The following is a 15,948-nucleotide window of genomic DNA, read 5'->3' on the forward strand; positions in this document are numbered from 1 at the left end:
CTCCAGGGACAATCTGTTCAACAGTAATTATTAATGTACTGATATTGAAGACTCGTCCCTCTGACCACAGCTTACCCAGATTCCACTTTCTCCTCGAAGCATGCTGAATAAAAGCTTCAACTCCTTGACAGTGATGCTGTAGCTGGCAAGAACTCCCAGCATATCAACCAGAAGATCTGCAGAGGAGAATAAAGTTATTCTGCACTCTAGGCATGAGCTCATCTGGCAAGCAACTATATTTTGAAAGGGGCAGAGAGTTACCAAATGTTACTTCTATTTTAAAAAATCTAATATACCTAAGTGTCCTCATGAATGCCTCTTCGGATTTGTGATGCAGACAGAGAGATTTGTTACAAGTAGGAAAAGAAAGGTAAAAATATTTAAAGGTACCAAGACAGCATCGAACAATGGCTATTTTAAAACTGGCAGCTGACCAACAAAACATGGTAATGAACCATTTAACTCTAGGTTAATTTACAATTTTAAGAATTTACTCAACATGAAGGACTATTCCAAATGCTTTATATGTACAAATATCAGAAAGCCTCAAATAAGACTATGAGTTTTTAAATATCATCATCTCATTTTAAAATTGGGCAAATTATGGCCCAGACTATAACTTACTCACACTGCCCAAAAATGCATGCCCAGCAAACAGCAAAGTCAGTATTCAAACCCAAACAATTATGAATTCTCTCACTTTCACTTACTAATCTACAACTAGATCTAATTTAAACACAATGCTACAGATTTTCATTATGCTAATGTAATATTTATGAATCTGTAACAGACACAAGTCAACAAATAATGAGAAAAATCAATCTTGTATCTGATAACTTTCCCTACATATTATGATTAATACTTCTCTCAATATTCTTTGTAAAAAATTAATCAACTAAATATTGATACATCTCACATTCTAAAGTGCATATATCATATGCAAGTTAATAAAAATACACACATATATATACATACATATAAAAGTTATCAACAATTGATATTAGAAAGTAAATTAGAAAATAAAATCCATATTGTCAAATACACAAATTAATGACTGGAATTTGAAAAACTAAAATATATATTCAAAATATATGGTTATCTTCAACAATAAATAATTCATTATTTTTTAATTACCAGCACAATATGTAAACAATCTCTATGGTAAAATTTTGACAGTGTGTATGCCATTTTTGAGAGATCTTTAAATGAAGCAAAATATCTCATTATTTAAATAATTAAACTGTATAAAAAGGTTAGTGCATAAAATTAGGCTTGTTTCTAAGAGAAAAGTCTATATAAAAATCAAAAATATTAAAAGCTGGAACTTTTCAGTTAAAATAGTTATCACTGGCAATTTCCTAAGTGATTACAAAAATACTTTGGAAAAATATCAACTTTATATTTATAATGATCAGGATAAAGGAGACAAAATTTGTGGTAAGTTACTTTTTAAATTTTTTTATATATTATACATTTTGTAGATAACCCATAACTAAGCAGTTCAATTTAATTTTATTATGGCAGAAAATTTTGCAACCACGAAAATTTTAAAGAGGAAAAAATTACTACTGCTATAAAAGTTTTTTATCAATTTACTACAAATATTTAACCACATTTTAGTGTTAAGTTAAATTGTTAATTTAAGAGTGTCTCTATAAACTTCACACACCACAGGACTCAAAGAAGACACTAATCTATTAACAGTATGCTGATACTCATTCAAACTTTCAGTAAAGTATCCAAATTTTAATTTCTCTATTTTAACTAGTTAAGCAGCATGTTTGTTTTTGCGCTTTTCCAAAACATTCATTCCCATTTCTCATATTCTTTGGCTATGAGGCCCTTTTGGAAGGAAATGGTACCCAAAAAAAAAAGAGAATTTAGGAACTTCAACTATAACAGAGAATGACTTAACAAGCCATCGCTGCTTTCTTATTTGGGCACTCATGAATTAAGTTCCAGTAACTACTATAAATTATGTATATAATTCTGCTCACTCTAAAACTATTCTGTAAAGTAGTAGCCAGATTATTCAAAAAAGGAGAAAAAGAAAAAAAAACTCCTTATCAGGATTGAAAGATCATGTGATTTTCTAAACAATGTATACTATACCACCATATTTACACACACACTCACATTTATACAAATTCCTGTAAAATAACTCTAAATATCGAAAGTAATGCCAAGTTTAATCTCATCTTAAGTCATGCTATTATTATTCCTCCAAAACCATGATCAAGAGAAATACATGCCACTTTAGGCACGATTTCAAAATAATTAGAAAACCAAATTCTGAATTATTTCTTTTAGATTTAAAATCTATTCTTTTTAATCTCACTTATAAATCACTCTTGTTCATTTCCTTCTTTCATGTTTTACTCTGAAAATTTAAAAATTAAAAGTCCATATGTGAAACCATTAAAAACTTCTGTGTCTTAACTATTTGTAAGAGCTAAATATATTACTGTACAGTCAAATTAGCACTTTGGGAATTATAGAATTATTTTTATATCAGAATATATGCTTAACATCTATTTCTTTTTAAACAAACAAACCAAAACAAAACAAAGCCCGATTTTTCAAACTCTACTTATGTTCTAAAGATAACTGCTGCTGTGGGGTTGTCAGCCAAACATTTCTTCTGAAACACATTTAACTATAGAGGAAACTCACCTGCAGAAAGCTAAGAGTTGGCAGTAAAAAATAAAAATAAAAAAAAATTCCAAGATTTCAAGAGTATTATTTCAAATAATATAATAAGCAAAATAAACCCATTTTATATACATTTTATATTCTATTTCACAATATGTACTATAGTGATTGGGTGAGGCTGGCCCCTATAGACTCACATATTTGAATACTTGCCCTCCAGTTGGTAGAATTGCTTGGAAAGGAGTGGAGGCATGGCCTTGTTAGAAGAGGTGTGTCAGTTGGGGCCATTAGTGTGTCTCTATCTGCCTCTATCTTGCAAATCAAGTTAGGAGCTCTCAGTTGCTCCTACTGCCTTATCTTTGCTCTCCCATCATGGACTCTAACCTTCTGAAACTGTAAGTTCAATAAAACATTTTTTTTTCATCAGCTGCCTTAGTTGCGGTGTCTTAGCACAACAATAAGAACTCAAGGCTAAGTTTAACAGAGAAGTGTCCTCCAAAAATATGAAGGCAAAAATAGATATATCCTGCTGATTCTTCAGGTTCCAGGTGCAGCAGACTGGAAAGCCATAGAGCTGCAGTAACTTGGTTAATGGCTCTGACCTACATATTGTGGTATTTTAAATACCGCTTATTTTTTTGATAATCTTCTATTATACTTGATTCTTCATAGTACTAAGGCTTTAATAAAACTTAGGGGAGAAATCTAGTAATTATGTTTACCTAGTACAATTCTCTTTTCTCTTCTAGTCTGTATATTTCCATTAGCATAAAAGGCAATTTGTCCATATGTTCCTATTAATTTCTTTTAAATCAAGGCAGTTTCTACATATGTTTTCACTGTAAAATATAAAGTAATACATGAAACCTTATAACTATTTAAATCTTAATTTTCTGTCAAACCATGCCATACCTGCAATCATGTCATCTACAGCACTCATTTTCAGCAATACTTGCTCAATCAGTCCCACTTCTGTGCTGGTCTGTAAATTCCGGACACTTTTTCGTAAGATGGCTGTAAACATGCTCCATATTTCTGCTTGACATGTTACATCACAGTGCTCCAAAAGCTCGGTCATGCATGTTATGCTCTCAGCATCCTGGATAATAAAGTTCATCTCCAAATCAAATTCCCCACCAACCAGCTGAAAGTAAATAGAAAAAATAGGGGAAAAAAGTAAGTAAAAATGACATGGAAGGTTATTTATAACATTAACATAGAACAATACCAAATCATCAAATATCAAGGAAGTATGGAGACTAAAAATTTTCTAAGTCATCTTGCATGAAGCAAATTTTGATCAAAGTTTAAGAGTTACAGATATAAAAAATGAAACAGCCAAACAAGTCTCATTTTTGCAGAGACAAGAAAATTTACTTTCAATTCTAGAGAAACACAGAAACTACAGCAAATAATTACAGGGTGAGATTCAGAAAAAAATCCCATTTAAAAATAACAGAAATGATCCAGTATCTAAAGATAGATATTAAGACAAAAGTCATTTTCATTTTTTATTACTGAAGTTATAGGTGGAAAAAGCAATGTAATAAAAAAATAGCTTTGTTCAATTTCAACATAGAAAATGAAGAAATATAAAATTAACAAAAGAACAACTTACAGTAAGTGTTGAAACATTAAAAGAATAATTTTTACCAAGAAATATGTAAGGCTTTACAATCTTCTAAGCCATAAAATTAAAAAAGGAGAAAGTTAATTTACTGTCAACATTATAACTTGTGGCAAATGACTCAAAAATACTACTGTTCCCATCAACATGCTAATTTAAATACCATTACTAGCCCCACATGCACAGTAACAGACGAATACACAGAATAAAATTCTATAATGGGCTTACTCTTTGTTGATCAAATCACATGATTTATTACTGTGGTAATAATAAAATAAGGATGGCCCTCATAGGTGGCACTATTTGAAAGGATTAGGAAGTGTGGCCTTGTTGGAGGAAGTATGTCACTAGGCATGGGCTCTGAGATTTCAAAAAACCGAAGCCAGGTCCAGCAATTCCCTTTTTCTGATGTCTATAGATCTAAATGTAGAACTCTCAAGCTATTTCTCCAGTACTATGTCTGCTGGTGTGTCACCATACTTCCTGCCATGATGACAATGAACTAAATCTCTGATACTGTGAACAAGCCCCAATTAAAGCTTTCCTTTATAAGATCTGTGTGGTCATGGTGTCTCTTTACAGCAATATAACACTAACTAAGACAATAATACTCAACTGAAAGCATTATTTTTACTAAACAATGATAACCTGGCTTTGCTTTTAGTCTACAGAATGAAATATTTAGAAAAAAATATTTTTTAAAAACTTGATATATTTGAAAATATTCATTTGTTCATTCAATAAGCATTTTATGTATTAACTGTTTTAAGAACTATTATATACTTTTGACAAGAAAAGTTTCACACACTAACAGTGGTAAGTTCCAGGAAGAGGTGAGTACATGTAGTCTCTCTTATTCAAAACCAGCAAGACTATAAAATACATAAAGCATAAAGGCTGGCTTAAAATAAGGGTTACTGTTAAGTGAAAACAAAGGAAATCGAGGTTAGGAACAGAAAGAAAATAAAACTCAATTTAAAAAAAAAAAGAAACTCATTTTGTAAAACTCAAATTAAGAATTCATTTCTTACAACTGAAAGGCACCCCAAATCTAGATAAACAGCGATAACAGGGCAAATGATAATAACACCACAATCTCACCTAGCATGGCGTCAGTACTATTTATGGCTTCTAAGAGTCTATTATCATCTTTACTTTAGACACGAAGAATTTCAGGCACAGAATTAAATAACTTGAAGATAGTCATAACATAGGTGAGAGCTCCAGGTCCAACCGCAAGACTTTCTTTATAAGAATTTGTATAAACAATAAAATCTCATTTAGAACTATTCTACATCATAAAATTAAACATATTTCTCAGAAGCATCACCTTTAACGATAGACACAAATAGCATAAAATATCTTGGGGTAACTCTGACCAAGGAAGTGAAAGATCTATTTGATAAAAACTTTAAGTCTTTGAAGAAAGAAATTGAAGAGGACACCAGAAAATGGAAGGATCTTCCTTGCTCTTGGATTGGGAGGATCAACATAGTAAAATTGGCAATTCTACCAAAAGCAATCTATAGATTCAATGCAATCCCCATCAAATTCCCATCAAAATTCTTCACAGAACTGGAGAAGACAATAATCAACTTTATATAGAAAAAAAAAAAAACAAAAACAAAAACACAGGATAGCCATAGCGGACAATTGAGGACTACTGAGAACTCAAGAACAATGGCACTGGGTTTTGATCCTACTGCACGAACTGGCTTTGTGGGAGCCTAGGCAGTTTGGATGCTCACCTTACTAGACCTGGATGGAGGTGGGTGGTCCTTGGACTTAACACAGGGCAGGGAACCCTGATTGCTCTTTGGGCTGACGAGGGAGGGGGACTTGGTTGGGAGAGGGGGAGGGAAATGGGAGGCGGTGGCAGGGAGGAGGTAGAAATCTCTAATAAATAAATAATTTAAATTTTATATTCAACATTTTCAATTTATGACACAAAATTCAATTTTAAGTAACTAGCACCTCTGATTAATTTTGATCTTTGATTGAACTATTCTCCAGTTGCACTTCTGTATCTGAAAGAACCTTTCTGGTTTGTTTATAAAAATTATTTGCAAAAGTGATTACATGATTGACTCTCGATTCAAGCTTCCTGCATTCAGATCCAGTCTAAACCACCTACTGGCTATATGACCTGGCTAAAGCTACTTCTCTAAACCACAGTAATCTAACAGTGATTGCAGGTCTCTTAGCATGGGATCTAGAGAGATGGCTCTGTTAGTGAAATGCTTGGTGCACAAACATAAGTATTTAAGGTCAAGATTCTCTAAATTAAAAAAAAAAATCTGAGCATGGCAGCCCCTGTCTGTGGTTTCAGCACTGGGAAGGTGTAGACGAGCATCTCTACAGGCAGTCTAGTTGAAACCGTGAACACCAAGTTCAGTGAAAGATCTGGCATAAAAACAAACAAGGTAGGGAGTCCAGTGTAATAGAACATTTGAAATTAGAACACAGGCGGAAAAGGCAGGCAGATTTTTGTGAGTTTGAGGTCAGCCTTATAGACACAGTAATACAGTGAGTTTAGGCCAACCAGGGGTACATAATGAGTCCATCAAAGAAAAAGAAAAAAAAAGAAAAAAGTATAGATACAGCTACCCAGTGTCAGCATCAGTATCCACACACTAGTGCACACATGAATATACTTACATACATACAGAAGTACAGGACAAAATGGCAGGCACAGTCAGCATTAGGTTGAAATTTGTTATTAGGAGAGATAGAGCAACCCCAATTTTCCATGTAAAACATGGATTCATCTAAACCAATATAGATGAAGACCCATAAAACTGAGTCAGCTGGTCTTAAGTTTCTAGCCAACAGCGTACTGCACCATGACATTCTCTGTCTTCTTGAGTATCTACCAAACCCAACTAGTATTTCATCAGTCCACACAACTCTAGAATACCTAGCTATTCATTACTACATGTCTAATTAACCTGAGTCATCATCATATGAAACTGTTCACGAGTCATTAGCAACCCAGAAGAGGTTTTCCATCTCACTGATAGAAATATTTACTGATGAGGCTAACAACAGGTATGAAACTGTACATGACCCTGTATATAAATCATGCAGGAATAAGAATGCAAAAATGGAAAAGACAGCACTAAATTTTTTTAGATTAATCTGTTAAACCAGATTTAAATACTATCGCAGAGTCTGGTATAAATTCAAGTACATATATAAAGTAAGTAAATATTAAAAAAGGACTCAAATAAAAGAGAAAAGGCCTGCTTTAAAACAGAACTAATGCCCACAATTCTAGCAATTAAGCTCTGCTACCTAAAGTGTAAGTTTCCATCTTTCACATTCAATAACACACCATCCTTCTATGTATCATTTAATTACAAAAAAGTACAATCAAGGTTCCATGAATTCTTGGTCCAAATAGCAAAAACATGCTATTTGGTTGGAGTCTCCAGTTCAGCCCTGCACAATCTAGAAAGTGTCTCTCTCTCTCCCTTACCCTTCCCTTCCCTCCTTCCTTTCCTCTCTCCCTCCCTCTCTCTATCTCTCTGTCTCTCTGTGTGTCTCTCTCTGTGTGTGTGTCTCTCTCTCTCTCTCCACTCACTCCTCCTTTCCACTGTACTCCCCAGGGATTCTTAAAAGAAAACAAAAAAGGCCAGTTCCACAATGGCAGCTTCCTCCCCTCAAGTCTCCAGTAGCTCAATTCCTGCCTAAGTGATCAGTTAGTGATACCTGGGCACAAAAACAGTTTGTGGCAGACATGTCAATACCCCTGGCCTACTCCGTGCTTTAGTTTAGGGTGGGGGCATTCAATCTCTGGGACCAGAGAACTAACCCTAGAGTTGTTCTCAAGGAACCTATGGCATACGTTTTCAATTTGGCTTCATCTGGCTCACTTTGTCAGCAGAAAACCTTTAATGGGGACTGAGGTACAAAACCTATTACATGCCTCAGAGATACTGTGAAGAGGGTCAATTTTTATCTAGACAAAGCTAGTCTTTCTAACTTACATGGTGATTGTTAACATAGTTGTATTAAAGAGACTGTTGTAGGAAACTATCTTCCCAAATTAGGAAAATACTCATCAATCTATTATTCCACGGGTGGTCCAATAGTTATCAGAAACTAAGCCATATAAGCAAAAGCAGTCATCTTATTATTCAAACAACAGTCTACAAATCCTGTAAAGAAAAAGTGTGAATGGTTTTCGAGGGAAAGTGAAGACAAGTGAATTAAATATAATCTGGGTCAGATAGAAATGCCAGATGCAGGTTTCTTATTCATATAGAAAATGCCTTTTACTTTATACAAAGTCAGAGGTATAGATGTGAGGACTAAAGCTATGTTTTAAGTTTAAATTACTATGCTTTATATCTATAAAAAAATGCATCTAACCTGCAAGTCCCACTTGCCCAAGGACAAGGTAACTCCCTGGAATCCTGAGGGGTGTTGTTCATGTAAAATAACAAGCCACATGTTTTCACTTCTGCAAATAAGGTTGGCTGCCCCAAGTGCACAGGATGTGATTGATCAAACATAGGAAGAAGGTACATAGTCAGGAAGTATGTCAGAATGTATGCCAGCCTGTGACTGAGAGAAGGCAGGAAGCACAATGCCTTCTGGGTTTTGTCTTTTTAAGCACCAGATAAGCCATTCTCTGAGAATCCTGGGTATGGACCTGGCCACTGTCCATCGTCCTGGCTAACATTTGATAAAGCTTGCTTCAAAACTGCCTCAAAATTGTAGTAGACTTGCTTTAAAAAATCAACATAAATGTCATGGTTACAGTAACTATGAAGAAAGACAGACTGCTGTAAGAAATGACATTTCTAAAGATAGCAAACCACAAAAATATAATCATTGGGGAAGTAGAAATTATTTGGCAATTTCTGGCATTTTATTTAGCTTTGGTCTTCTGGAATTTTATCTAGCTTTGGTCACTTAAACTGACCTTGAACGCAAACCATCCGGCCTCAGGCTAAAGTTTTGGAATAAAGGCAGGAGTCACTATGTCCACCTAGATTTGTAAAGTTCAATTATAGAAGAATCGACATTCTTTTTGAAAGACAAAAATCACAGAAAACATTCTGACGGGAAAGGATGTGGCACAAGAAAGTCTAAGCCCTAGGTCACAACCCAGCACTGGGGAATAAACAAAGAGGTGTTGCACAGAAAGAAAGTGACTAGCAAGTACCTGAGACTGAGGATTCTCAGTTTACTGCTTTGACATTCTATTCTCACAGGATATTCCTACCTACAGGCCTTACCCCACTCAAGAATCAATCAAGTGAGCTAATATGAAATAAACATCAAAGTTGAGATTTTTAAATGACAATAATTTATTTACATAAAAAAATATTGATAAAGCATCTGGGATATAAAATGACGACTAGAAATACATTGTCTTGCAAATTTTAATTACTAATATTTTGAATACTTTATAAGATTTTTAGAATCACAATCTACTGGATTATGAAATAATTCAGTATTATTTTGATCAAAAGGAACAATTATAAACCAGTTGGAGTCTTTAAAGTTCATTTATTACAAAAAATTCTAAAATTATAATATTGTTCGTTAAATTTCAATTTGCTACTTAGATTCAGTCTTCTTCCTATTCTTAGATACTGACATTAAAAAAGTATACAAAGTCACTTTTCATCTAAAACTATATATACATTTATTCCCATACATGGCATAAAATTTTCTCTCAAACCTTAGATATTTTAACTTTCATTATGTCTCCAAGTATCGCCAACATAAATCCCCAAATATCTATCAACGCCAGTGGTTAAGTACCACTTAATTCTAAATACCTTTACCAGAAAGATTGCCTTTCTTTAAATTTCCATTATAATCCATCCATGTGTCAATCATTAAATAATATTAGGGACTAGACATGTACATTCTCCAAAATACACTGAATGATGTCTTAATCTCCAGCATAGTAGTGCTAGAAGTTGAGGTCTTTGGAACACAATTAATAGAGACTGAAATCATGAGAGAAGATCTCTCGATATAAGCTTAGTGTTTATATAGAAAGGAGAGATATCACATCTTTGTCTCTCTGTCACAAGATAATTCTGAGACAGCTATCGGTAAGCCAGGAAATAGGTTTTCATCCAGACCCATTATGCTAGCTAGCAACTAGACTATAAGAACTCCCAGCTTCTTCCAGAACTATATGGATTAATTAGTTATACAACATATAGAGCCCATGGGGGGCTATCATCTATGAAATTTGTTTTCTAGACTGACAGACACATGATTATGTTTTATGGAATTGTTTTTACATCTCACATATTACAATAAGCTTTTTAAGAACAAGAACTATTTCTGTCTTATTATCAACTGTATATGATACCACAAGCACACTGCCAAGCACATATTAGTTATTCAATAATTCACAGAGAAAGAGACACCACAGAACGGGAGGATAGAAAGGTAGAAGGTAAAAAAGCAGCAGGCTTTACTTTGCAGGTCATTTCTCAAACTGTCAGCTAAGCTTTGTACTTGATGTTTCTATTTTCTTCCAACAATGATTTACTCAAGTTCCCATATACCTTTTTTTTAAGGTTGTAGAGATCATTACAGAACCAAAGATATTTTTTCAACTCTTTATATACACCTCTGCTGCCTTACTTTACTCTTCTTCATATAAAACAAAAGCACATACTTTTTTAAATTTATTTATTTCTTTATTAATTAAAGATTTCTGTCTCTTCCCCACCGCCTCCCCTTTCCCTCCCCCTCCCCCAATCAAGTCCCCCTCCCTCGTCAGCCCAAAGAGCAATCAGGGTTCCCTGCCCTATGGGAAGTCCAAGGACCACCCACCTCCATCCAGGTCTAGTAAGGTGAGCATCCAAACTGCCTAAGCTCCCACAAAACAAATAGGTGCAGTAGGATCAAAAACCCATTGCCATTGTTCTTGGGGTCTCAGTAGTCCTCATTGTCCACTATGTTCAGCGAGACCGGTTTTAACCCAGGATTTTTCAGACGCAGGCCAGCTGGCCTTGGTGAGTTCCCGATAGAACATCCCCATTGTCTCAGTGTGTGGGTGCACCCCTCGCGGTCCTGAGTTCCTTGCTCGAAGCACATACTCTTGACTTAGGAAAGTGTCTTAGGGTTACTATTATAATGATATGCCATGACCAAAATGAACTTGGAGAGGAAAGGGTTATTTCACTCACGGTTCCAAATAACTTTATCATCAAAAGTAGTGAAGGCAGGAATCAAATCAGGACAGGAACCTGGAGGCAAGAACAGACGCAGGCACCATAGAGGAGTGCTGCTGCTTACTGACTAGCTCCCTATGCCTTGTTCAGTCTGCTTTCTTACAGAACCCAGGACCACCAGCCCAGAGGGGGTGGAATATACAAAGTCCCCATTAACTAAGAAAATGCCCTACAGGTTGCCCAGATCCTGATCTTATGGAGACATTTTCTCATTTGAGGTTCACTCCTCCTTTCTGATGACTCTAGCTTGTGTCAAGATGACATAGAACTGGTCTGCACAGGAAAAAAAACTTTTGCCAAGTATATTCAGTACGTTAAAAACAACTTTCAGTTGTTAAAATCAGACTTAAATGTTTTCACTTTGTTCATATTTTCAAGTAAATCAGTTTTAACACCTTTCTTTGAAAAAGCAACCTGGGGATTGACCACACACACAGGGGGCATAATCAGTACTATACTACTGAGTTTGTACACATAGGTATCCAAAATGCTGGCAAAAGTTTAAGAATTTTCCCTCAGCCCATACTGTCCCAGGTGAGGAGAGTGTCTGGGTTCCTGGTTGGAGGGCTCTGCTCTCAAGGACCCCACCCTGGGAAGCACACCCTATGCCCCATCCCTACCCATCAAACTCCAAGGACCCCAGAGCAGCCTCCCCACATATGCAACCATCTCCCAAAGCATCCGCCCCACCTGAGCCTTGACCCAGACTGCCCCTGGAGAGATGAGTGTCTGAGTTTCTGACTAGAGGGTTCTGCTCTCTAGACCCTAGCCCGTAGAGGCACATGCTGTGCACCATCCCTACCCTCCAAACCCCAGAGACTCCAGAGCAGTATCCCTACCATTCCCCCACCGTATCTGTAACCACTGGAGCCATGGTCCAGACTGCCCCCCTGGAGAGCATCTGTGACCATCAGAGTCTTGTACTAACCCTGGAGAAAGACTTGGCCTTGCCTACAACTTTAGGAGCCACAACCCATATCAGCATCCACTAGAGGCAAAGTTCTCCCTGTACCTGGAAGAGCAACCACCTAAGCCACAGGCCCCACCTTCACCAATTGGAGGAAGAGATGGGCAGGCGGCAGTGTAAGAACACATTCAACATCATAAAGAGCAATATGGCAACATCAGAACCTAGTGGTCCTACAACAGGAAGACCTAAACATTCTAAGACAAAAGAAGCAGAAGAAAGTGACCTTAAGTATAACTTTATAAAGATCACAGAGACCCTTAAAGAGGAAATGAAAAATTCCCTTAAAGAAATGGAGGGGGGAAAAAACGAAAAATTGGAAGAAATCAATAAATCCCTTAAAGAAAGCAAAAGAAACCAAGAAAAAACAATCACACAGGAAAAGTAAACAATTCAAACAGTTCAAGACTTAAAAACCGAAATAAAGGCAATAAAGAAAACACAAACGGAGGGAATTCTGGAAGTGGAAAATCTGAATAAACGAAGAAGAATTACAGATGCAAGCATAACCAACAGATTACAAAAGATAGAAGAGAGAATCTCGGGAGCTGAAGATACAATAAAGGAAACAGATTCCTTGGTGAAAGAAAATGTTAAATTCAACAAGTCTTTAACACAAAACATCCAGGAAATCTGGGACACCATGAAAAGACTAAATCTAAAAATAATAGGGACAGATGTAAACATGCAGAATAAAGAAAGGATATTAAAAGCTACAAAAAAAAAAGGCCAGGTAACTTATAAAGACAGACCCATCAGAATTACACCCTACTTCTCAATGGAAACTCTGAAAGACAGAGGAACATGGATGGATGTGCTGCAGACACTGAAAGACCAGGGATGCAAGCCCAGACTATGTCCAGCAAAGCTTTCAATCACCATATATGGAGAAAATAAGATATTCCATGAAAAAACCAGATTTAGAGAATATCTATCCACAAATCCAGCCTACAGAAAATACTAGAAGGAAAACTCCAACCCAAGGAAATAAGCTGCACCCACAAAAACACAGGCAACAGATAACCTCACACCTCACACCAGCATACCCCCAAAAAGGGAAACACGCAAACACTACCAAGAAAAAAATAACAGGAATAAACAATCACTGGTCATTAATATCTCTTATTATCAATGGACTCAATTCACCTATAAAAAGACACAGGTCAACAGAATGGATAAGAAAACAGGATCCATCCTTCCGTTGCATATAAGAATGACACCTCAACCTCAAAGACCTCATAATAAAGGGTTGGGGAAAGATTTTTCCAATCTAATGGACCTAAGAAACAAGCAGGTGAGCTATTCTAATATCTAACAAAATATACTTCAAACTAAAATCAGTCAAAAAATATGGAAAAGGACACTTCATACTCGTCATAGGCAGAATCTATCAAGATGAAGTGTCAATTCTAAACATCTATGCCTCAAATACAAGAGAACCCACATATGTAAAAGAAACATTACTAAAGCTTAAATTGAACATCAAACCCCATACATTAATAGTGTGAGACTTCAACACTCCACTCTCACCAAAGGACAGGTCTGTCAGACAGAAACTTAACAGAGAAATAAGAGAATTAATAGATGTCATAATTCAAATGGACTTAATAGACATCTACAGAACATTTCACCCAAATACAAAAGAATACACCTTCCTCTCAGCACCTCATAGAACTGTCTCTAAAATCAATCACATACACAATAACAAAGCAAACCTCAACAGATACAAAAGAAAAAAAACTGGAATAATCCCCTGTATTTCATTGGATCACCATGGCTTAAAGTTAGACTTCAACAACAACATTAATTGCAGAAAGTGTACAAACTCATGGAAGTTGAACAATGCTCAACTGAATCACCCCTGGGTAAGGAAAGAAATAAAGACTTATGAGAATTAAACAAAAATGAATACAGAACATATTGATTCTAAGTTTTTACTGTAACTGTCAAAACAAGCCAAATAACCAAAAACAGAATTCAATGGTAACAAGCAACAGAGAATGCAAATCTTTTAAACACTTAGGAGAGTCACTATAAAAACAAAACCAACATAATAATAATAATAATAATAATAAAATAAAATTTAAAAATATTCCTGTAGTGATATTTCATTTGTATTTTAATAAATAAAGCTTGCCAGAAGTTCAGAGAGTAAAACAGCCACACTGACCAGCCTTACAGACCACGCAGTGGTGACACACACCTTTAATCCCAGTAGCCACACTAGTTTGCCATAGAAATCGGGCGGTAGTGGTGACGCCTTAATCCCAGCCATAGAGAAGAATATGAAGCGAGAGAAAACAGCACGCAGACACAGTCTCATTCTGAAATTCCTGGAGGCAGAATGGCCTGAAAACCTGCAGGGACCCTGTCAAGACTGAATAGCAGATTATATAACTAAAGGATGCATGAAATGTATACAGAATGAAATGGAATAATAACAAATGAGAAAGAATGGAAATGGAATAAAAGGAACAGGACAGTCTGTTCTGTGACAAACTTCTTCTAGAGAGACACAACACACATGTTTACTCATCCCACATAGGGAACCCATGACAGATCACGGTACAGATACCACCAAAGAACAATTGAGTAAATCAATGAGCTTTATTTGGTTACTTACAGGAGCAGAAATGTTTCATAGACAGCTGTATGACCCAAACCCACACCAGCATGGAAAATGTTCACAAAGCTGAGAACCTGGAGCACAACTCATAGCCTACAGGCAGTTAAACGAGTAGGAGAATATCCTTTCCTAGTACCTCAATTGGTATAAACTGCTTCCAGGCATCTTGGCTGGTTTTTGCTTCTTCTAGGCAGCTGTTCTGGTCTCAGAGTTTTCTTTGCAGCTCAGCTTGTCTGAGTCTTCTTAGCAAACTGGTTCTTGGGAGATTCTTCTTTGTACCTTTTCTCCAATGATATTCTTTTGCTGATCAGCTTTCTTCCATTTGAGAGGGACTTACAACTTTTACTGCTTACTTTGGCAGGAAGGGGACCTAGTGAACATAGTCAGTTTCAGAGATTTTCTACTTTGAATTGTTTGCCTTCCTGCTTAAGGAGCTTCCCTGCAGGGTGGAATGTTTCAATCTGGAAGGAAACTTTCCTATGTAAAGATCATATTTCCAAAAGAGCAGAGAAGAAAAATGAAGGAAAACCATTGTCTTAAAATAACTGGATAAAAAATTTTGAAAAACTAATTAAGCTATAGATTCTAGAATCACTTCCGTTCAATCATTAATTTCACCAATATAAAGAAAATTACAACACATATGGTTACCAATTTAAAAAAAAAAAAGACAGGCATGGTTACACATCACTTCAATCCCAGCATTTGGTGTGTGAGGGAGGGGTGGCTGAAATAGGAAGATAGCAAATAACAAGTACAAAGCATGCCCAGACTACAAATAAAGACTATCTCTGGGGGATGGGGGGAAGGGATATGAATAAAGAATCACTTTCAAAAGAAGCAATGAGAAGTATATCACCTA

General features: G+C 35.9%; 1 protein-coding gene across 3 annotated transcripts in view; it reads right to left on the minus strand.

The window, feature by feature from the left end:
• Nbea (neurobeachin) overlaps window positions 1-15,948 on the minus strand; it is a 467,863-nt gene that overhangs the window by 412,975 nt on the left and 38,940 nt on the right. For all 3 annotated transcript variants that reach the window (XM_050120186.1, XM_050120187.1, XM_050120185.1), the window contains exons 2-3: window positions 3,565-3,796; window positions 76-176 (exon numbers count right to left, since the gene is read on the minus strand). In XM_050120186.1, coding sequence (XP_049976143.1) covers window positions 76-176; window positions 3,565-3,796 — 333 coding nt within the window. The remainder of the gene's footprint in view (window positions 1-75; window positions 177-3,564; window positions 3,797-15,948) is intronic.

This window comes from Alexandromys fortis, unplaced genomic scaffold (assembly GCF_014885135.2).
Source record: "Alexandromys fortis isolate MF-2015 unplaced genomic scaffold, M_Fortis_MF-2015_v1.1 scaffold_172, whole genome shotgun sequence".
In the NCBI taxonomy this organism is placed as follows: Eukaryota; Metazoa; Chordata; class Mammalia; order Rodentia; family Cricetidae; genus Alexandromys; species Alexandromys fortis.